At 40.4% G+C, this 23,826-nt stretch overlaps 1 protein-coding gene across 4 annotated transcripts in view; it reads right to left on the reverse strand.

The window, feature by feature from the left end:
- Window positions 1-5,155: 5,155 nt before the first annotated feature.
- The window catches only part of Pde4b (phosphodiesterase 4B), a 546,203-nt gene continuing 527,532 nt past the window's right edge, over window positions 5,156-23,826 (reverse strand). For 3 of the 4 annotated variants that reach the window (XM_036177953.1, XM_036177954.1, XM_036177955.1), the window contains 9 exons: window positions 22,061-22,154; window positions 16,280-16,458; window positions 14,939-15,037; window positions 14,639-14,803; window positions 12,781-12,880; window positions 10,766-10,920; window positions 10,552-10,674; window positions 9,707-9,889; window positions 5,156-7,436 (listed from right to left, as the gene is read on the reverse strand). In XM_036177953.1, coding sequence (XP_036033846.1) covers window positions 7,071-7,436; window positions 9,707-9,889; window positions 10,552-10,674; window positions 10,766-10,920; window positions 12,781-12,880; window positions 14,639-14,803; window positions 14,939-15,037; window positions 16,280-16,458; window positions 22,061-22,154 — 1,464 coding nt within the window. In that variant the 3' untranslated portion in view covers window positions 5,156-7,070. Of the gene's footprint in view, window positions 7,437-9,706; window positions 9,890-10,551; window positions 10,675-10,765; window positions 10,921-12,780; window positions 12,881-14,638; window positions 14,804-14,938; window positions 15,038-16,279; window positions 16,459-22,060; window positions 22,155-22,785; window positions 23,386-23,826 lie in introns of those variants that run through there. The other variant, XM_036177956.1, reaches the window with a different exon arrangement.

The following is a 23,826-nucleotide window of genomic DNA, read 5'->3' on the forward strand; positions in this document are numbered from 1 at the left end:
TAAATAAATAAATAAATAATAAATATGTCACTTTTATTTTCTTTATCATGTTGTGGAAACTCATAAAACATTCTTTTGTATACCTTGCCTGATTGTAGTCAGAAAACTCTACCCCAGAAAGGAAACTGGACTCAGGAAAGAGGGATTCTGAAGATTGGCTGATTTCAGCTGATAGAAAAACCCTAACAGTTCTTTTGATCAATTATTACTGAATCATACCACTTGTGAGATGGTATTGTTATCAGTTAGGGACCTTTCATGATGGGCATGAAAGAGCTCATCCCCCTTTCTGACTCTGTGGATTTGCTCATATTCTTCTGTACTCTTTCCCTGCTCTGTATTACCCCTTAGGAAGCTACATACTTGATGGAGGAGAACAATTTCCTTAGGATGAAGGAGCTAAGGCCTTACCTAAGAAAGCACAGCTGTGTTTACCTGTTAGATGAGCATAACAGAGCAAAAAATGGTGGGAGAACCCCTCTGTCATATAAGTGATTTCATGTCTCTAGACACATGGTTTCCCAGGATATTAAATGGATTTGGCATTTTTTATTATTATAATTTGGGGCCGTTGAGAACTGAGAGAGAACACATTATAAATAATAACACTAGGAGTGTGTGATAGGCAAAGACTATCTCACTCTCCAAAGTCAAGCACTAGATTGCCATCAGCCATATGACAAATTCTGAACAGATCATTAACAGTAGCCATGGAGGGACGTAACTAACAGAAGTTTTCATGCAGCATGACCTCTTGTCTATTAGTTGGGGTTAGTAGGCAGCACCAAGGAGTGGATATTTTAGAGATGGTATAACTACATTTCAGTAAAGTAGTTGAACTAATTTTTCCTGTTATGCTGTTGGCCAAGTCTACCTAATGATGGTGTGTACCTGGCTTAACTTACAGTTTACTCAATGCCCTTGCCTACAGAGCACTACTTAAGAGAGCCATGATGCTCTGGAAGAGAGAGGTAACAAGAACTCCACTCCTTGTCTTGTCATCACTTTTATTCCTTGTCCTGGTCATCACTTTTATTCACAATGTAAATAAAAATATTCAGTACTTTATTATCAAGGACAAAGCTGAGAAATGGTAAAGAGGGCATGGCATCTGGATGATCAGAATCACAACCCCAAATAATGTTTAGGCAAGAATTAATAACAATGGGTAGTATGAAGATATTTTTTCTGTGTATGATATCTTATTTAGCCATGAGAGTAGAGTATTAATATTAGTTTCACTTGCTACATGCTTGGAATGTGCCAGAAGCTTCGCTTAAACAGCCCATCATTCTAAATAATCTATAGATTTCATGGATCCTTTTATAGAAAAGAAAACTGAAAACCCACTGTCTAAAGACCCTTCTTAAGTTCACAAAGGTGGTACTAGAGTGGGAATTCACACTGAATTTTTGGATGAAATGTAACAGGGAAGTATAAATTTTGCAACAAGCTTCAGAGACTCAATTGTAGAAGAATGGGGAAGATTTAGTCCAAGGGAAAAGATGTGGAAAGCTTTGCTTGCCTGTGCGCACCTTGTGAACCATCTAGGGGAGTCACTGAGGTCCCCCAAATGAACACTATCTCAGCTGTGAGACAGTGCCAGCAACAAAGATGGGCAAGAGTCACACTACTCTTCAATGAACAAAGTGCATTCTTGGTTCTGTAAGTCTGTCTGATCCTGCCAGTGTGGGTAAGCCCAGGATGAACTGATCAGAATTGTCAAGGGAAGTCACATGAATAATGGTTCTGGAAACTACAGCTTGGAAAACATGCTACCTCTCCTTATGGGAACTTGGCAATTCATTCATACATACAGTGGCTCAGACATTATTCTATCATTTGATTCTCTTAATAATCACATGACAAAGACATTGTTATTATTTATTAACTCTGTTAGACTGATGAGGAAACTGAGGCACTGAGGTCATATAGCAGTTCCCAACGACTTTCAGAAACCACTTATTTCCAACTTGAACAGAACATTAGAATAGGAATCACCTGCTGGAATGGTTGTTCTTAATTATCAGCTTGACATGGTGTAGAATCACCGGGGACAATGAGAGATCATCTAGATCAGGTTGGCCTATCTACATCAGATTGGCCTGTGAGTATGTCTGTGAGGAACTGTCTTGATGATGTTAAATGATATTGGAAGACCTAATCTAAAAGTGGTGGTACCAGTCCCTTGGTTTGGATGCTGGATTGTATGAAAAAGGAGAAAGTGAATGGAATACAAACATGCATGCATTCATTTTCTCTTTGCTGTTGACTGTGGATTCAACTAGCTGTTTCTATTTCCCGCTGTCTTGATTTCCCCATGGTGATGGACTGTGACCTGGAATGTTGAGACAATTAAATCCTTTATCCCCTAAGCTGTCTTTGTCGAAGTGTTTTATCATAGTGGTAGAAATTAAATGAGGATATATGCATTATGTGGGTACAGATGGAAAGGAAGAAGTGAGGGAAGATGCTATGGGATTACAACTTGATTCCATCATAGAAACCTAAAAATGTAAGATATTGAAAAAGAATCATGCTGAGTTCTTTACCACTGGTTGCTTTTGATCAGGCATGTTTTTTGATGTATTCTTTGGTGTTGGAAAAGACAGATATTATGATTTACATATCTGCTCCCTCCCAATTCCATGAGCCTATCAATATCTGTGAAAGCATCTGTCCTTTTGGAATCCAGAAACACATGTAGAAAGGTTATATTAACTGGCATTTGAGTTCATGAGCTCTCCCTAAGTTAATCAAAATGTAGTTTTGATTTGTGTTTTTCAAAGTCAGAGGTAATTTTTCAAATGTATTTGAATATGTATCCTTCCATCTTTGGGCATATAATATATCTAGATGAAAAAGTTTTTTAATCACCCATCACATGTAATCTTCTATCTGATTCTTCCTGTAGCTGTCTGTTAGTTTAATATGATGAGAAAGTTCAGGGTCAGAAATATTAGTACACACATGTCCATGGTTAGAAACAGCCAAGGAAAAGGCCATGAAAATAGGTTTTTAAAAGGGTTTTCCCCGGTGTATTATATTCTTTACCCCCAAGAAACCCAAGGAGATGGATATACTTGAAAAGCTATTTCAATAAAAGCTATTTCTTCTACCATGAAATTGTGAGATTGGTTCAATAAACACCACTGAGCCCTCCTCTTCCAAGTGTGAAGTGAGGAAGTGGATCTGAAAAAAGGCCATTGTAACTGAGAGAAACAGAGAGATGGAAGCCTGGAGTGTACATTCCTCATGTCTGCCTATGATCTAGTCTCTTACAGTTTTCAGTATCCAGATTTACTCAACAAACGTGTGGTGCCGGGAATATGAGAACAGAGGAGTAAGCACCCAGTGTGATCCTTGCCCTCAAAAGCTGCCATTGGTTTGGATGTCTAAATTCTGGCCTGGTTCTTCTTGAGACTTCTTGTAGGAAATGAGTGAAACTGCAGAGCCCCAGCTGGCCAGGCAGTTAGGTGAGGGGCTGGAGAGAAGGCTTTTACTGCGATGAGCATTGGCCTGACATGATGACTCACAACTGTCTGTAACTCCAGTCCCAGGGTACCTGGTGTTTGCCTTTGCTGGCTCTGTGGGCACCAGGTATGTGTCTGTGTACAGACCTATGTGCAAACAAAACAGCACTACACATAACATATAAATAAACACATATTAAAACAAGAAATTAAATGAGAAGTCAGTGGGAAAATCAGATTAGGACACAACCAGAATTACTGCTGAAAAATTGTCACTCTGAGCACACCATGCTAGGGGCATGGAGGGTTCACAGTGAACACTGATGGCTCCAGGCCAACATGGCTCGGGGACTGAGGCAACGGATCCCTGCACTATCCCTACATTACTCTATCACCTGGAGAGAATTAAGAGTCTGTTAGGGGTCTCGAGGAGAACAGGGCCCAAACAGTATTAAAAAATGTACATTTTCCATGCTAAGGACTCCCTCAGTAGGAAACAGAATAGACCATGTTTATAACTATAGCTATCAATTATAATTTTTATATAACTCTTGTAACCAATTCACTTTTGGCATTGTATCTGATGGTAATGTTCAATCAGAAATCGGTTGCTGGAGAAGTCCTGACTAGAAACAACAGATGAGCTTTTGATTTTCTAGAGAAATTTGGTAATTTCCTCTTACTCATACATTCTTTACTGGATCACAGGTCACTTCTCTGTGGCTAAGTTAGTAAGGACCAGCCATTGATTATTTGTCACTTCTACACACACACACACACACACACACACACACACAAACACACACACACAAAGCATACACACACAAGCACACACATACATGCACATACACACATATACACACACTCACATAAGCACACACACATACACAAGCACACACATACATGCACACACACATACACACACACAATGACTTATTTTTAAATAATGTGTTTAAGAGTTCATAATTTTTTTTTCCAAGACATGGTTTCTCTGTGTAGCTTTGCACCTTTCCTGGAACTCATTTGGTAGCCCAGGCTGGCCTCAAACTCACAAAGATCCACCTGCCTCTGCCTCCTGAGTGCTGGGATTAAAGGCGTGTGCCACCACTGCCTGGCAAGACTTCATAACATTTAAACACCTCTTTCCAGAACAAACACCACAACCCTATCAGCAAAAGACTAGACAGACTACTGGGGAGGCTGTGAGCTTCTCCATGTGCTCTGAGGGTTATGGTCTAAGATGAGTCTTTTGGAATCACTTCAAATTTCTTATGTGTCTAACAAATCAACAGGTTTCTTTGCATTAAGCTAATGTACTATGATTCTGAGTCACTGTTCCAGCTCACCCAGCCAGGCTGAGGATACCTTTTATTTACCTAACATATTAAAGTCTTCAAAATTCTAAGGAGGGAGAAGGAAATGATTCAAGATCAACAAAGTGGTTTTCTTTGTCAGCCTTCACCACCTCCTCCCTGTGCCAAGGAGCTGCGTGAACATCGCCTGAGAAGAGAATGATACATTTGAGCCTCGGGACTTTTTGGACACAGAGAATCTGAAACTTCAATTGTGATTCAGATGAGCAAAGCAGCTTGCTTTTTTTGTGACGTCAAGAAGAGGAAGAAAAAGAAAATCTGCTTTAATGCATTAGAACTGACCATGGAATGAACAGGCCTACAATCTCGTCTATTCATGCTTTTGTTTATTCAGCTCATATAAAAGTCTCTTAAGAATGCATTTGAGCACAATATATAATAGTAATAATATTATAACATACATTGTGAGAAACTTTTGAAAACAATACAATGTCTACCTGGAACAGAGCCGTGTTACAGACATACGAACCCACTGGTCATGCACATTTGTGCCATTTTCCTTAACTATTGTCACAAGGCTGAACTGAAGCATGACACATATTGTATAGACTGAAACTGACACCAGGAAGAGGCCTAACAAGTGTTATCAGAAGCTTCACATTTGTATAATTTATGACATCAGTTCACATTCTACGATAAAAATTCACATTGTCTCATTGTTTCTTTTCATGATGATTTGAACATGACTCCCCTGCTTGTGAGCAGTATGGAGGCTAGCTCTTCCAAGTCAGTAGTTTGGGAACACTCAGCATCATCTGTGAGCAAATGTAGTGTTGTTTTTAGAACCAAAGCCACAATTAGAGCAGAGCCCAGTAACAACCCAACTCGCGCAGACAGAGACTTGGAGAGAACATGGGTAAAAACTACATGCCCGTGTTCCCAGCCCCTATCAAACTATACAAAATAAACCTCAGTATAAACAATTTAGTATCTAATATGAGAATCCTGTTTGCAAAACCAGGTCACCAAAGGGTTGGGCAGAATTAGGGACTCAGAGAAGGAAAGGGCAGGCCCTTGGAACAATGGCCATTCCTGTCCTCATTGCTAATGGGGCTTCACGTCTCTCTTACACGTTTGGATTATATAATACACAATACAAAACATTACAAGAAAAGGTTGCAACTCTTAGGCAGAGTTTTCTACACAAATTTAACACCACCGTTGGCAGGCAATGTTAGATATATAAATTAATAACTTACAAAACATTACAATATGTACAGTATGTAATAAATACATGGTTATAAACAGGACTAGAGAGAAGTGTCAGTGCAGGAAGGCAGTGCAACGACAGAGATGGCAGCATTGAGTTGACAGAAGCATACTTGAGTGAAGAGAGGTGGGGGGGGGATGGCAGGTGGTGTGCAACGCCCAGAGGCATGGAGGCTGGGACACAGCAGCACACACGGCCTTGTGGAACGGAGCACTCCATAGACCGATGGCCAACACCACAGCTTCCCTCCAGGCCTCTGAGCTTGTTCCACTCTCTCCATCAGTTTGAAAAGCAAAGCAGAGAAATTTCACAGGGGAAAATTGCTCTAAGCAGGCAAACATCTAAGTTGCAGGGGCCACTGTGGAGTCAGATTGGACAAAGAGAAGGAAGCAGCATGTGGTTGGATGTGCATCTGTCCTGTCTGTTTGCAAAAGTTAACTGGAGTAAAGCCAAAGATGTTGCCCAAGAAAGGAGACTGTTTTCTTTCCTTTTGTTTTTGTTTTTCCAGAAAGACTCAAAAAAAAAAAAAATGTTTGTGTCAGATTTAAACACGTGTCTGTGTAGAAGTTGGTACTAAACTCTAGATATTCAACAGGCATTTCAAAGACACGAAAACATTTTACAAAAAAGGCACACAGGTTGGCAGACAATGGGGTGGGTGAGATTTGTAAATGAAATTGTTAGTGAGTTCAGTCACCTGTCGGGACAGCTTCCCAACACCTAGTGCAGAGCAAGCTCTCAGCTTTGTGTCCTCTGTTTCAAGCCATTTAGCTGTGATGGGAACTGGCCTCTACTACCACATACAGCTGCAAGTCTTCGCCAAGCTTGCAGGCAAGGCAAGGCAGCACGGGACAGCTATTTGCTTCACGGCCTTGCATTCTGGCTCCAAACTCAAGTAACTGGAAAGGCCAGGTGGCCTTTGTCCTGTGCAGGCCTTGGCCATGGTAGGCTTGCCCTACCACTCAGCTGGCATGCTTGTCAAAGGTAGAATGTTCATCTCCACACAGAAGGAGATTATGTGTCGATGGGGGACTTGTCTTCTGTTGCAATGTCTATATCAGTCTCTTCCATGGAATCCCTGCTCTCTGGATCGATAACACAAAGTGTCTTTGTGCTGCTAAAGTAGTTGTGGCCTTCTCCTTCTTTTTCTGGTCCTTCAGAATCCTCTTCTTCAAGGGTCAGTTCAAACTGAAACTTCTCCATAAGCCCCTGGCAGTCTCTGCTCCTCTCATCCAGGGGTGGGGAGGGGCTCTGGGGTATCATGCTCTGGTACCAGTTCCTGTTATCTTCTAGTGTGTCCAGAATGTCTTGAGCATCAGGCTGAACTAGGTCTGCCCAGGTCTCCCACAGTGGATGGACAATGTAGTCAATGAAACCAACCTGGAGGAAAAGAGAACCACACATCTATTACTTCAAGGGCCCTTGAGAACCAAGGGTTCTTGGTTTCTAGGTAAAGAAAGAAGACTAACCCAAGGGGACCAACAGATCTTGTTTATTTGAGGGCTTGCTCTATGGTAGGCCCCGTACTATATACAATATGGGCAAACACCTCTCAATCTGCAACTTTTTGTTGCCTGCCGTTTACAAAGGAAGAAACTGAGAATCACAGAGACTAAACATGGTACAGAGGTCATGTAACTCCTAGGTGGTTGCTGTGGGGCTTGGTCTCCACTTTGTCTGATTCCAAAGCCTATGTTCATCTCATTGTGACATACTGTTTTTCCTTTCATGTCTGCCAGCTAAGTCTGGATGCAACTTGGAATGACTTTGCCACTACTCAGATTCTGTGAGTCATTTACTGAAGGAAGACCCAAATCTGAAGTGTTCTGATTCCACATTCTTTCCTGATAACTCTAAAATATGCTGTTGTCCTCTACTATCCTGGAACTTCTTAAGTCTTTGCTTTGCAGAGGATTATTTAAAATAAAACAACAACAACGACAATAATAATAGTAATAATAAAATACTTGAAAACAATTCAAACCCTAAACAAATAAGTATCTCCTCTATGGGTATGGCTGCTATTGTTAGGATCCATAGAACACACAGTCATTTCCATCAGTAGAATGAAGGAAAATAAAAACAATTAAGCAGTCCCTTTTGCCCTTGTGCAAGAGCATAAATCCAAGGCTGTGGCTTTGTTGTGCTTTACACAGAAGCTATGCAGGAGCTATGCATCCTGCAGGAGCTAGCTAAGTGGCCTTAAACTGACCTCCCTGTCAGACAAACAGGAAACACTGGGGATTGGGGCAGGTAGAGAGAGAATAGGCACCACTGAATGAGGGAATGGAATTCCCCTGTCATGGTGGGGGTAGGGCTTGGAGAGATGTTGAGTTGGGATCAAGAGGAAGATGAGCTAGGTTCTCTTTGGGACATTTTTATGTTGTTCCACTCTAGTGGAAACCTTCCTTTATCAATATTCTGGTATGTGGCCAGTCATTTAAAATATTCAAATTGTGTATATATAAGAACTTTGCTCATATGTGGGTTTCTGTCCCATCCCACCTGTGTCTATGTGTGTGTGTACATGGGTATGTGTATGTGTATGTGTGTATGTGGGGGGGTATGTATGCGTGTGTGTGTATGTGTGTGTGTGTGTGTGTGTGTGTGTGTGTGTGTGTGTGTATTGCATGCTTTTCAATGGTTCTTCCCTAAATTAATGAACAAGACTCATAAAGTCAGGGTACCTCTGATCTGCCTTGGTTACAAGAATTTGGGTAGATGATTCAGATATTACTTTGCTCCTCCACTCCCTTTTCTATCATATCTCTTTATATATGGTTTAATGGATTTTAGAGGCCATTTTTCAAAATGTTTTCCAGGGACTAGAAACAAACTCCCAACCATGAATGACTATGAGTAACATAGCACAGTCAGCCATTTCCTTTCTTTGTTTGCTTTGCTTTTACTAAGAAATGCTTCAGACTTCCATGAAAGGTCATTGCTAGTTGTTTATTCCTTGGGTTCTGGCACGAGAAAACTCCTCAGATCCTAAGAACTTCTAGTTAGAGGTTTTCTTGTTGGATCAAACGTACAAAATTTAACAGAGCCCACAAAAGAAGCAGCAGCGTGGCTGATGACATCATAGTACTTGGGGAGACCTGTCCACATGATGGAGAGGGCAACCGGGTCATCAAGAAGTTTGCAGACTGGACCCAAAGGACAGCTGTTTATTTGTTTGTTTTGTCTTTTTTTTCCCTTACATTGGGAAGATACTTGTAGTTTCCATTGCAAAGATGGGGCTTTTTATCATCTTTGGTAATGGTGACACTGTGTTTGTCTAAGCAGGCTACAGAAGAGAGAGCACAGATGAGGAGTTGAACTCCTGGATGGACAGGCGTCTAGGAGGAATCTAAGCAGTGGGATGGAGGGTACAGGTATTCATGTGTCCACTGGCTCTGATAAGGTCATGGACAACTGTAAAATTTGCTTAATCCCCCCACCTGTGAGGCCAGCATGGAGAAGACAAATGATTAAGTATAATGGAATTAAATGTGCAATTGCTTCTTTATCATTCTACACACACACACACACACACACACACACACACACACACACACATTAGCTAAAAGAAAGGAATTAGATAGAACTCGCCAGTAGTATCATTGGTAGAACTCATAAAAACAGAAAAAAAATCTCAGTATAGATACCTGGGATTTTTCCACAGAAGCTGTGTGTTTATCACACATTGGGCTAATCTCCATTCCTCTCTCCCTTTCTTTGTCTCCCTGTTGGAAAAACTCCTCCATGATTCTATCAGTCCATTGCCGATACAATTCCAAGGACTTGGTGGGGTTGCTCAGGTCTGCACAGTGTACCATGTTGCGAAGGACCTGAAATGATCAAGTTTTGGAAAATCCCATAAAACTAAGCATAAATACCACCAGAACATCTTATCCCTCTCATCCCAGTACACTTTGTACCAAGAACATTTTAGTTGAATATAATTATAATCCACCCATCAAAAGAGCAGTAGTCTAATGGTTCTGGCCAAGGTTGGTTATTTACCGTTAGAGCCCCCAAAAGGAGCATGTATTTTCCTAGACTGACAGTTTTTGAGTTTAAAAACTGGAAGGGGTATTAAAAGTCAAATTCTGCTAACATTTCTTTCCTCAGTTTGGAAAGAATGCAAAGAATGGCCCAAAGTAATTACTTCTAGATTTTCCATGTGCGTAAAAAGGCCAGCTGATGACAATTTGTTTAGCCAAAACAGACCTAACAAACTCCTAGTTGGTGGGGTTTATATTCAAATGTGAGCTTTGGGGACCAATAGTCACATATTTTCTATAACAAATAGACATTGCAACTCAATGTTAGAACTAAGCAATTCAATGCATACAGTATTGTTTTCTTTATAAATGAAAAGTTAAACTCTTCAAAAATATGCCAAAGATATAGTAGCATCCTAGATCATGCAACTAATCAAATTTCTGTTTTCTTTTTCTAAATACTGCTTGCTTTTGTTTGGTTTTACTTTGTGTTAAACATCAGATACCTGTATCCGGTCAGTATAGTTGTCCAGAAGAAGGACACCCGAGCTTGTCACCTTTTTGGTTTCTACCATTGTTTTGAGGTCTGCCAGCAGGCTCATATGTTTAGACATATCGGTTGCTAACACCTTGGGTAGAGACAGAATTAAAACTCTTAATAAAGTCAGTCTATGAAAGAAAATGGCAAATGTAAGTGATGAATGCAGGCTAGCATCTTACCATGTCAATCACCATTTTCCTGAGTGTCTGGCGTTGCTTCTTGGTAAGATTCTGGAAGATGTCACAATGCTCCTCTTGTAGCAGTTTGAATCCCACAGCAAGGTGGTGGTTTTCCAACACAGATTCATCATTGTACATCAAAGCAAGTTCTGAATCTAATAAAGAAAAATGATGAAAATAAAAAAATCAATAAAACTGTATAATCCAAACACTGGTGTTACTTCAATGTGAAATTAGATATATCTCTCTTTACATTATTTCAAGAGGTATCATCCATAGGTCATTTCATACTCAGGAAGCAGAGCAAAAAGTGATTCTTGGAGCTATTACTACATGAGTTTGCTCTTTCATTAAAATTTAGTCTTAAAGCACTTTCTCTCTCTTTCACATGAGATGAAGAATTTGACATCAAATAAACTGTATTTTCATTTCAGTTGACAATTTCCTTTAAGTCATCATGAATTTTGTGTTTTGAAAAGAAATGAGATGAAAATGCTGTGAAACATTATCAAATGTATTAAGATTTTCAAACTATACTCACTTTCATGTATGCTCCCAACCTCTGACAATTGTGAGCTCTGATTTTCAAAAAAGATAATGTATTGCTATAAAATCTTATTTTATCCCAATAATGTGGCTTTTGGATGTTTCTATAAATAGGACTTTTCTCAACAATGTTGATACTGAATTTTCTGTTCCTGAGTTTCTGTTTTCTGAGTTTCTATACCAGAAACTGCAATGCCTAGGCACTCAAACTACAGCTTCCACTCTGCTCTTTTATATATTTTGTCCAACAAAGTTTTATACCCAGAAATGTGGTCATCAGACTCATTAAATTATGTTTTATCTTAACCAAAAATAACAGCCAATTAATGCAGTACGTTCCTAGTATACACTAGTGGTTTCTCTCTCATAGACTATCGCTTTCTCTGAAGTCAGCTAAGCCCCCTTGTTCTGCTAACATTGTAGTCAAGGGCATAGATTTACTAACATGCTTTATATGTCTCAGTACTATAGATACTATATTTCCCTTGAGAAACAAATTGTCAGCATGCTAAATTTACTAAACTAACCCATGCAAAGAAGCAGGTACCCAAAGTTTATGTTGTTGATTTTTTCAATAGAAGAATAAGATGTTAAAAATGAAAAAGAAAACTAGTATGCCCCAAGCTTGGGATACTCAGATATTTTGAACATAAAGACAAAGATAGACAACAGAAGGCCTCTTCTAGCAGGAAGCTCATAGAGCACTTTTATAAAACTTCCAGCACTAGATGTCAATTATGATCAAAATGAGATAACAGTATTATCAAAAGCAAATGTACTTGGGCTTTCAGCACATAGACATGGGGCATTAGCTGAGACAATGAATGAATATTCAACATCACAAAAATCAAGTGGGTTGAGCATGATAAAGCCCTGGGGATAGCTATAGATCCTAAGGCTGGTCAAACTAGGTCCTTCCCTTTGGCTGCACACCAGTCTTCAGTCAAAGCAGTACAGATGGAAGAGAATGTGTGAACCTTTTAATGACCCTTCCTCCTGAATTGTAGAGACCTACTCCAGTGTTCCTTAGGGGGTATTACTTCTATAACATGAAGGCTGACACATTCAGGCCCAACATCTCTGCCTGTCTTCTGAGGTAGAGGGATATTCATGGCTTACTAGGTTGTATATGTTAACCTCAAAGGAGACTGAGAGTTACTGTCCCCAAGGTTTCTTAGTCTTGGTGGGCAACTTTAAATCTGTTATTCTTTTTTTTTCCATATTGTATTTTTCCAAACTTTTGAGTTGTTTTTAATGGTTTGCCCTGACCCTCTCCAAGTTCTCCATGCACCTCCAACTCTGTGTTGACAAGCTAGACACAGTATCCAGGAAAGGCCTGAGCAATTTTCATGGGATGGAAGGATTACCTCATTATTGCCCTTGTTATTATCCATAATGAAAACATTAGGAGGAAAAAAGTGCAGTGAATCACAGAATGGCCTGGAATGACTTTGCAGTGGTAAACTCACTTGTGTTGATGAGAAACTGATTGGAGACTCCAGGATGATCCACATCATGGATGGCAGCTGCAAAAATGGCAGCCAGAATCTCCAGGTCTGTGAAGACAGCCTGTGGGTTCAAAAGAGCCCATTAACCCCACATCCAATGTACTTGTCTCACTCTTCAGTTTCATCTCCTTCAAGTATCACATTTATCTCTTGTTGGGAGAGGCACTGCTGATGTATATAGTAGCTCAGGATGTTGATTTAACTAATCATAAGACTCTGTTTATCACCATAAAGCCTCTGATATGAGAAGGATGATGCCCAAAGCTCATTTCATATCGATCCCATATAGGCTGAGGTTTGGTAAGTCATTAGCACAATTTTGATAGTGTGTGTGTGTGTGTGTGTGTGTGTGTGTGTGAGTAGTTGGTGTCTTGGATTTATGGCGGTACGAGGCTTATGTAACCATGGCTCTGGAAGGTGGCAGATAACAACCTTCATAAATAACTAAGTAACGAGAGGTAGAAGAGACTAAACTTCAGTTTTGGAAGACAAGTGATAAAATATTTGCCAAAGTTTATTTTATAGTGAGGTCACAATGTGTCATTATGCAATAATTCATTCACATACCCACTACATGTTTACTACGGGAAAGAGTTGAAAACATTTCTAAGAAATAAAGCTTAATGTCATACCACTTTACTCCTTCACATGGCCACGAGGGCCTCTCTGTCCTCCTCCTCCCCCGTGTGCAGTGATTTGAACCTAGTTCTTTTTAGATATGCAATGCTGCTGGTTCTTAAGCCTCTCTGAAGTCATAACTCTTTAGTTCACTCAAACGCTAGCCCCCTTTCTACCTCTTCTCCAAAGACCAATCCTCCTGCACAACCAAGCATTCCATACTCCCTTTTCAAAGTCTGTAACACTCACAGCCAATTTATAGTAACACAATAGTTATCTATAACTAGGTGAATAGTGCTACCCTATTTCATGTGTGTAAAAGCAATACATTTTTTTTTTTCCCTTTAGGAGGATTAAACACCCTTAGCTCCATCTCACTTTAGAAAGCTGTCTTAGATTTCTTAGGTCATATAGAAGTCAAGCAAAGAATTTATTCTTTCTCTGACTTCCAAACTGAGTCTGCCAAGATGGCTGGCTAAGGCTTGGCCAGCCATTTCCTGCAGTAGGCAGTACAGTTTGGAAGTACCTGGCCACTCACTGTTGCCATCTGCCCAGAGGTAGCATGGCTGGGTATATTACTAATTACTGTAGCCCATGTGAAGGCATGATCCATAAGGGAAAGAGTTACAGTCATCTCCACAGAGGGTGTGAGGAGCAGTTTCTCCTGGCTTCTGTTTATTAACCCATCTGCTCTTGATTCTCACTGACTACTTGGAATTCCTAGGAAAATGAGTCTCTCAATGTTTATCCCTAATAGAGACTAATAGAACAGTTCATATCACATATACACTTTATCTTCCTCAGGGCCTGGGATGAGTAGATATTGGGCAATTCAGATGAGTACATACATGTATATGGATTGTATGAGACACTAAAGAAGGTGTCTTGAGATGCACTGAATCCCTTACTAAGAATATGATGAAAGTAAATCATGGATTCAATTCTTTGTCTGATAATTAAGTAATCTTCAGTTGGCAGAAATGGAAAAAAGCACATTACACCAACATTGGAAAACGAGGAAAGTAGATGTGTAACCTATTTTTAATAACCACCCCCTAATTGGTGAATGCCACAGCTACCAAAGAAGCTGTTCCAGTACTCAGGGTCACTCAGTTGCCTCATTTTTATAAATGTATTGTACATCTATGGTACTTTTAAAAACAGGATGGATAGGTATATCAAACATATTGTAACTACTCACATCCAATGCTGGTGTGGAAAGGAGAACATGGGTTGACTGGGCCACATCAGCAGCATGAAGGCTGTTGTGATATGCCACATCAGAATGGTAATGGTCTTCTAATGTCATCATGTAGGTTACAAAGGTGTCGGATGAGATTTTGAAGGTCTTTAGAAGGTCTCTTTCCTGTGTAGTAAAATGGTTAATGCATGAATCAGTGGATGTCCAAAAAAGGGGAGAAAATGGTCACAAAAAACCCTGAGATATAAAATATAAAGGGCAGAGCTCCTGGATAACCAGCATTTGCTCTAGCTTCCTCACCTGGAATATGGCATACATGATGCACGTGAGAGGCCGATTATGTGAGTACCCAGCCACGTTGAAAATGTTAAGGCCCCATTTGTTCAGATCTTCCAGCTCCTGCAATCAAAATTAGAGGCATTTAAGAATAATAGTTTTATTTTTTTTTAATGCTTTAAAAGAGTTTATTTGGATGAAATTGGCTGCTGAGTCTTTTATGCATCTGTTTAGAGTGTCGGGTTGTATAAGAATCTGAGAATGGTGGGCTGGGTATTTTCTATGTGGTAACTGTAGGTTTCTGCACGTTCTTTTGTAAAGAAACACCCAACTGTGTGCATATTTATAAATTAGTTGCTTACTTATACTTGCCAAACACCAGTCTTCAACTGATGCTGCTTTCTAAGGCAGCTCAAATGAGCCCAGGCTGCTGGTCCTGGTCCTCTGTCTCTCCTCTTGCTACTTGATGGCCTGTCAGCAACAGCTACATAACTGTGTCCAGGAAATTCCTCTACTCTTTGCTTATTATCGCTGAAGTCAGGTCAGGCAGACACAATTTCCAGAATGTGTAGAACTCAACCCTGACTTAGCATTAACTGCCTGGTATGGGTTTAGGGTGAATGAGCTACACACAGACCTGGGAGGAACATCATTCAGACCTTTGATGTGAGATTATTCCTAAAATTATTTGCTTGGGGGAATAGTTTATTTCATTTTTAATAACTTACCTGGAGTATTAGACCAATGTTTAATCAATTTTTCTCTAATGACAGTTTTCAGAAGGCCTCATGGAAGAACATTTGCTCAAAGGAAGCTTACTTAATCCTTTGACTAGGCTGCAAGGACCTTAGCAGCATCTGTGCAGCCTATGGAAGGAATGAACATTTTCTGCCCCTTCCTCCACTGCTGGGTTTGGGCATAGGGGTCAGCACTGTCACTAGCCCCTTGTGTTATTGTTAGCCCTGCCAATCATGGCTGACATTCCCACCGGTGCCTGACACACTTTCTTCCATTGTCCTCTGGGATAATGCAGCCTAGCCTGTCAGCTTTCCCTGGGACTTTCTGTGTCCCCCACAATAGGATGCTGTATCCACAATTAACTCTGCATTATTGAGCCTATACTCAGGACAAAGGCACAGTCTTTTGGTATGGAAGGACTTCAGTTTGGTGCTCCAACAATGGACAAAAGGGATACATTGGTTTCCTCATCATAAAACTCAACCAAAAAAATGTATGGGATCCCTCTTTCCTAACTTGTTGATGAGGCATGAATGAGTGTGTGTGTGTGTGTGTGTGTGTGTGTGTGTGTGTGCGTGCGCGCACGCAGTGAAGAGCTGCATGCACACATGCCCAGCTCATGCACACCTTGGCTAGATGATCTTCATTTTCTGTGTTGACTCCAAAGCGTGAGATGCTTGTGTTGTTCAGGCTTGAGCTGTGCATCAGTTTCTTTACCCCACTTATCTGGGTCATGAGCTGCTGCTTCTTCTTCTTCTCCCTGTCCTTCTGGGTGGGGGATGGGATCTCCACATCATTCTGCTTGTCTGCAACAGAACAGTGAACATGCTTTTGAGCACACGTGTGCCAGTGAGCGTATAAAAATATTCAGAACAACTTGAACCATGTATATTGGGGTTTAAATTTCCCTGGACCTATAGATGGTCCTGAGAAGCAGGTGAGAGTTATATGAGTTGTTCCACATTTCTGCAGAAGTAAACTAAGGTCCAGAGGGGCAAGTAACTTCTCTAAGAAGTGGCAGAGATAAGACAGATCCAAGCCAGTTTTTCTATTTTCAGTGTTACCCAGAATCACACTCTTATTTTCAAAATGGAGCATCAATACTTATATACAGATTTTTCATCCAAGTGAGTAATGTATTTTTATATATAAAAATGATCATCACTTGAGAGGCAGAGGCAGGTAGATCTCTGTGAGTTCGAGGCCAGCCTGCTCTACAAAGCAAAGGCCAGGGCAGCCAGAGCTGTTACACAGAGAAAACCTATCTCAAAGAAACCAAAAACCAAATAAACAAATATAAGATGTTCATTAGTGGATATAATGGAATGGGCCTAAAATCCCAGCACAGAGGACATAGAGACAGGAGGAGGATAAGGGTTCAAAGATCTACATAATGAATTTGAGTCTAGCCTAGGCTACATGAGACCCCATCTTAAAACAAATAACAATAAAAGGTTCATTGTAAAAGACAAACCCAGTTTAACAAAAGCAAACTATGTTCTGCTCATTTTATCATATTTCTATTCTTTTTTCTATGTAAAAATTCATATGGCTTCAACCACGCTCAGTTTAAATAAGGATATATATGTTAGAAAAAAATGGTTTTGTAACATTCAGATAATTACTTTAAAGCTTTGGTTCATTACCATTTGAGGTATGGGAAAAGATTATAATTTGATTTCTTCATGTTTTGTGCCTATTAATTCTGCTTATAAATAATAAAGCCTCTCATCCATAATAGGCACTTTAGTTCATAATATGTTTATGTTTATTAACTATTGATAATAATCTCAGTTAGTTTTCTTTTAAATTTTCAAGGTCACGGTAGAGCTAGTATTAGTAAAAACAAATGTCTATCTACATGTAGACTCTTTCCTGTATATTGCTATTAACTATCAACTATTGTATTTCCCACTGTAGGAAGATGAATCCTGGGTGCTTATGAAGATGTATCACCTCTGTCCTGCTACAGGGATGCCTGTGAGTGCACAAAGGTGATGATTGGTTCCATTGCTGGCCCACTTCCCCCTTGAACTAAATGGAACCTGTGGCTGAAATAGTTAACTCGGCTTTCAGAAGTACCCACGTCTATCTTTGCTTGTCACAGCGAAAATCAGTAGGGTAACAACATCCCTGTTTGAAAATGGCATGCTTCCATATGGCATGCTGGGACGTAGAAGATTTGCTTTTAAACTCCTGCAGATGATGGCATACTCATGTGTCCTCCTCAGGGACATCTTTCTACTTACAGACCCTGGAGACACTCCATCAAAGTAAAGCAAGATGGGGCCAGCTTCACGTACAGCTTACCACCCAGCTGTTGGGGGAGCCTAGCATTTTCCATCCTCAGCCTCCCTGAATGGCCTCTAGGTGCTCACAAGCCTGTAACTTTTTATTAGAAAAGGAATTTTAGTCATTTCTATTAGTTTAGAGGTTTCCAAACTATTTAGTATCAAATAGCACTGAAGAAGTTTGAAAAAATTACGAACTTATGGACTCCACCCAGTTCTACTAAACCAATATTTTAAAAAAATTCCCTTGCTGTCTTGATGATCAGAACTAGATTTGGGAACAAATAACAATCCCACACTCATTTCTCAGATGAAGTCAGCAACTTGTCCAAACTCAAAGGACAACTCAGTGAACAGATATTTATTCTGTAATTACTTTGTACACAGTGGTTTAATAGCCCAGAGCCCAGGCCTTGGGGTGCCTGTTAAAAATCTTTCTCCTGCCACACAGTGTCTGGTATGGAAACTATATGTTATTTTAATTTTGAAATTCCCTTTCTCTCTGTCCCTTCATTGCTAAAAACTACCACTTTTTGCTAAAATGAAATCCCTCGCTTTCCCCAACTACCATTTTTCACATTTAGTGAAAAAGGGTTTTATAGATTGCCTGGTGCCTCTGCAGAGTCCAGCACCTCTGGTGGGACTAGCAGTTTTCCTGGTGTTGGTTAATTAAAGATTCCCTGCACCCGTGAGTAACTGAGCAGAACAAGTGCTGCGTCTGGAACAGGGCAATAAAGAAGAACATTATTCACAGGGGTACCAGCGACATTCCTGGGTGTTCCCCTATGCAAGCACTGGAACAAGTGACAGGCTTCCCTCTTCAGAATTTCCTCTGGTGAGGATTGAGCCAACACGCTGTGGAAACAGACTGAAGCACAGACTCAAAAATGGCAAGAAACCCTCAGGGGATTGACACTTCCAGTGGTCAGAATATGATGGGGATTCTGCTGTGTACTGCACAGCCAGCATGCCAACAAGAAGCAAAAAACAAACAGGAAAAGTGGGCTTATCATTTAACATTGTTAGTGGCACAATTTGGAGTATTTTCTTTGCTAGGTCCCAGTATCTTGTGGTCATGAAAATTCTGAAATTCTTTTCCTCAAACCATGAACGTTCCAGCTTTCGAGATGAGATGTTAATTAAGTAAATTTAGAAAGAAAATCTTCTTTACCTATAAACATATTAACTAGCTTTTAATATAATGCTTAAAAATCTTGCTTTATGAGTGGTCTCCACCTATACCCTATTCATTTATCCTGAGATTAGATATTCTAAATTCCACTTTTCCCAACAACATGAAAACCCATCATCATATCATAGTTTTAAGTGCCAAGATTGGTGCAGGGTTTGTTGCCTGGCTTTCTGCATCCCATCTGAGCATTGTCTTTTCAGCTGGTAAAACTCAACAAGTTTCACAGATGCCAAAGTTAGGAGATTCTTTCCTTTCTGCACAGCATGTTTTAATGTCATCTGGCTCTTGTTAGGATATTGTTTTTAAGTTTAACTTAAACAGAGATGGTCATCTCATTTTGTTCTTCGATGTATGCCATATTAAGAACAAAGCTTTTTATATAACTAGAAATTGTTAATCCTTTATTTTTATTTCCAGCCACCCTGATTTCTAAAGAAACTATTCCAAAATAGTATCCACATCACACCCTTAAATAGGACTCTATTCCATATGCTCTTAAGAGTTTCTATTAGGATGGTATCTGGTATTCACTTCTAAAAGCCAGCAGAGTGAAGTTCTGCCTAAGAAAAACATTAGCCCAGTAACTTTGGTTAGATTCCTTCATTCCTCTTAACTTCAATTCTGTTTCCTGTCCAATGAGGAAATTGTATCAGGAGAGTCTTAATGTCCACTGCAGACACAACAGTTTATCAAGAAACCTTATAGGCTTCCAGTGACACTCCCTCCCCACTAAGACAGAGTAAAGAGTCCCATTCCCTGCATTTGTGGTTCAGAAGCAAGCTTTGATTTTCTGTACAAATTGCAAGTCTGGGGCTCATTACAGAAGGTCAAGTATGTCTCAGGGAAGCTGCTGAGCAACACAGCCTGTGGCAGACAACTCACAGAATGTCCAAGTTGGATGACATGAAGGATTGCATTTCTCCTGGGGTTCCCATATTTCAGATAAAGCAGCTGGTGTCTCTTATGTTTGTATCTTTTTACTGTTTTCTAAGAATCTTCTCATTTGCCATGTACACATTCAAGTGCATATATACACATGTATATACACATATATATACACACTACCCTTCTAATGCTAAGAATGAGATTTAAATAACTCTCCTCAAAATTTTTCTCTGGATAATTTAGTTTTTGGAACAATGAGAAGCTAACTTCTCCTGAAGGAATGTGCCTTCAGAATACCAAATAGAGTATTCACAGAAGAATAGATATTTGTCTATTCCTAGGATGGAAAGTATTGAAACTAAAAGCTTATCAGCTTTCCTTCTTGATAGCCAGTGCTAATTAAAAAATAATAATAAATACTTGAGACAGTAAGATATTTTTCTGATCCTTAGAAAGTGGTCATTAGAGAGACACTGGGAAGACTACTTATATCCTGACCTGACCAAGGACTCAGAGATTCCATGGAGCTTTAACGTGGACACTGAGAGAAGCTTTAACCCTCAGAGGCCCAGGGATTAGACAATGCAATGTATATGGGAATAAAAGCACCGATTTTACTCTTCTCTCCTGCTGTCAACACCTGTCATGTGTCCTGAAAACAGTCCCCAGCTTATGAAAAATAACTGAATGTTTCATGAACCAAGATATGTATCTGAGACACTAAGGGGACAATGCCTGTGTTCAGAGATAAAGGGGGAATCCTGGGGAAGGAAAGGATTAGGGGTTATGCCTTCTCTTTGCTTATATTCCAGCCACCTCTGGAAGACTGGGTACGTGTAAAAATTCCTCTCCTTTGTTCTCTGTCAAAGGTTGTTGCAGCTGCAGCTGGGGATACCAGGTGCTGGAGGACACCCACACGTGGTGGGGAAGGCCTCTGCCTGCTAATCTGCAGTTGGCGGATCTGCTGAATGACCATGGGCTGCACAGTAATGCTGTACCGATGAGAAATCTGGCTGACACGCTGTCAGAGTCAAACTGCTCTTGACTGAGAGAAATGGGACCACCTTTTAAACAGAGCTGCAGGCAGACTGTGTTCCAGAAGGCAATGAGGCAGAGGTTCATCTAATAAGAGGCTGTGCCAAACAGGAAGCTGGGATGCTCAGCTGCAAAAACGGGGTTATTTCCTTGGAAAAATGGCTGCATACGCAAGGATATTCCAGAGCCAGCCGAATCAGAATCTACAGGCTTCCTATGCAGTTTTGAGGTACACACACCATCTCCCCCTCCCCGCCCCCATCCTGCAGGCCTCATTAAAGTAAAATAGGCAGAAGAGGTTCATGATACCAAAGTTACCTTGAAGCCTGAGATCAGAAATTCCTAAGAGTCAAACAAGACCCGGGGAATAATTGAAGACCACCCCTGGAAACCTCTGACCAGTGTTGTGTGTTAGGTACCATCTGCACGTCAGAGAACAGTCAAGGATCAGAAGGAGAAGACAATGGTGCTGCTTAGAGAGGACAAGGCATCTGAGACAGGAAACCTCCCCCCCACCCGCCCCCCAGCATCCACTCTTAAGAAATAACCTAGCAAAGCAACAGTCAAATTATCTCCAGAACACCCTTTCCTGGCCTCTGTAGAGGTAGCACATCCCCCTAAAGCTTTTTGTCTCAAAGCCTTGTTAATTGGAAGAACTGAAAAAAAAAAAAAATTACAGTTTTAGAGATGCTGATATAACAATTGCTGGGCTTAGGCACTGAATCTTCAGCGGCTCTGGAGGTCCCTGTAGGGAGGGGTGTGGTAATATGCAGCCATGAAATGCAGTCAACCTGTAATAGCCTGCTCTCTTCAACAGGTATTATCATTTCAAAAATATTACCTTCCTGTGCTTACTGTTTGCCTTTAGAGATTGGCTTTAGCTCTTATCTCGGATGGATTTGTTTTCTGTGCTTAACCTCACTCCAAATTCACTGGGATACACCCTTGATAGATTGTTGGAATTCACTCTGGAGAAGGTTATTGGGCTTCCTGCTAGTGTCTTACCTAGGAACGTGTTTGAAATGTATTCAGACACTTGGTTCCCTGATCTGCTCATCTCTGAGAGGTGGGTCAGCTCCCGGTTCAGCATCCTTTTGAACTGTGTATAAAGAGAAGAAAAGGCATTAAGTGTCTAGGAAAGAGCAAATGATCACTATGTTTCCAACTTTACTTTCTAGGAACTGAGACACTGTACAGACCATTTCATTAGATTAATGAAAGCTATGCTACAAATCATAATGTCCTCTCAATTTGAAATTCATTCCAGTGTCACTGTAGAAAAATAAAAGATGTTCTTAAATTTTCTTAATATTGTTGATTTCTTTTGAAGTTTCAAGCTCAGGAAAAGGAATTTTAATAAAGATCAAAATAATTTCACTTGAAAATATTGCCACTTTTTAAAATTTGGAATATTCCCCCAAGTATAATTTGACATGATAACATATTCAGTGAGAACAGATTAAGTGAAAAGTTTAAGGGAAAATGAAAGGGAGGGAGGAAAGCATCCTTTTAGAACACAGTTGAGGGAAAAAAAAAAAACAGGATTGAAACACATTACAGTACATTAAAATGTGATGCAATCAAACATGTCCTTACTTCATAGGAAGCCCCAGTGGATTAAATGTATATACAAATTCAATCACTGCTGATACCTTCTACTCCACAGAAAACAGATGGATGTAAAGCATCAGATTCTACCACAGACACATAACAAAATCAAATTGACCCACCTTGATATAACCCCAAGATACAGATAACAAATAGTTTGCCTCAGGCATTTTGGAGGCTCTTCTTGCCACAATCCACAAATCCCTTTGAAAGAAGTAGGTTCTAGGAGAGCAATCCCCAGAGGATCAGAAAAACCCTGCAGATCCAGGGGTTAAAGAATCAAAACTTAGAAATGACAAAGCCTTGCAAATGCGCGGTATTTCCTCATCCCCGGCAAGCCAGCCCATCTTCATTCACACTCCATTCTTGCAAGAAGCCTATGCACTCCCTGCTTATTTCCAGGCAGATGAGAGAGGAATAAAACCAGGAATTGTACTGTACGACGGAGCCAGAGCTGGTCCAAATGCAGCCAGCCGGCGGGCCGGAAGCACTCTTGTCAGTTATGAACAGTCAGTCCCTGGTGCCCGGAGGGGTTTCCACCCTAGGTTAGTCCAACTCTGCCAGGGAGCAGAGAATCTCTTTCCCCTGGGAGCTGTCTGCCTGGGAAACAGCCATCTTTTAAAAAGGAGAAGATTAAAATGGAGGAAGCCCCATGAATATTTAAGTAAATCTGAGGTCCTACCCTCCCCCGTTCCAGCTAGGTGTTCTTCAACCCTCTCTTCCTCTGCAGACAGCCCTCTGCAGAAGCAGCCTGACACAGCACTCTGCTATTGTAATTGCTTCCAAGTGATGGTACATTTGATTAATTGACTCTGGGCTTTTTTTTTTTTTTTTTAATTGGAAAAGGTCGGAACTGTAGCTGTTTTCTGGTTCGGCTCCCAGCATACAAGAATTTCTTTTTAACATGCTTTTGGAACATTACTTGCCCACCAGCTGGGATGCTGATGCATTTAGCCTCTTTTCACAGTGGAATGAATGAGGATGAAATGCGTTTATTTGACTCAAAAAGTATTTCATCCAAAAAGTGCAATTTTCTGCACTCAAGTCAGTTCATTAATATGCTTATTAGCTCATATTCAGCAAATGGATTAAATTCATTTAACCATTCCTTTCCATGTAGGATTCCCCAGTACATTAGGAAATAGGAGATACCATTTGCTGAA

The sequence above is a fragment of the Onychomys torridus genome, chromosome 2 (genome assembly GCF_903995425.1).
Source record: "Onychomys torridus chromosome 2, mOncTor1.1, whole genome shotgun sequence".
Classification (NCBI taxonomy): domain Eukaryota; kingdom Metazoa; phylum Chordata; class Mammalia; order Rodentia; family Cricetidae; genus Onychomys; species Onychomys torridus.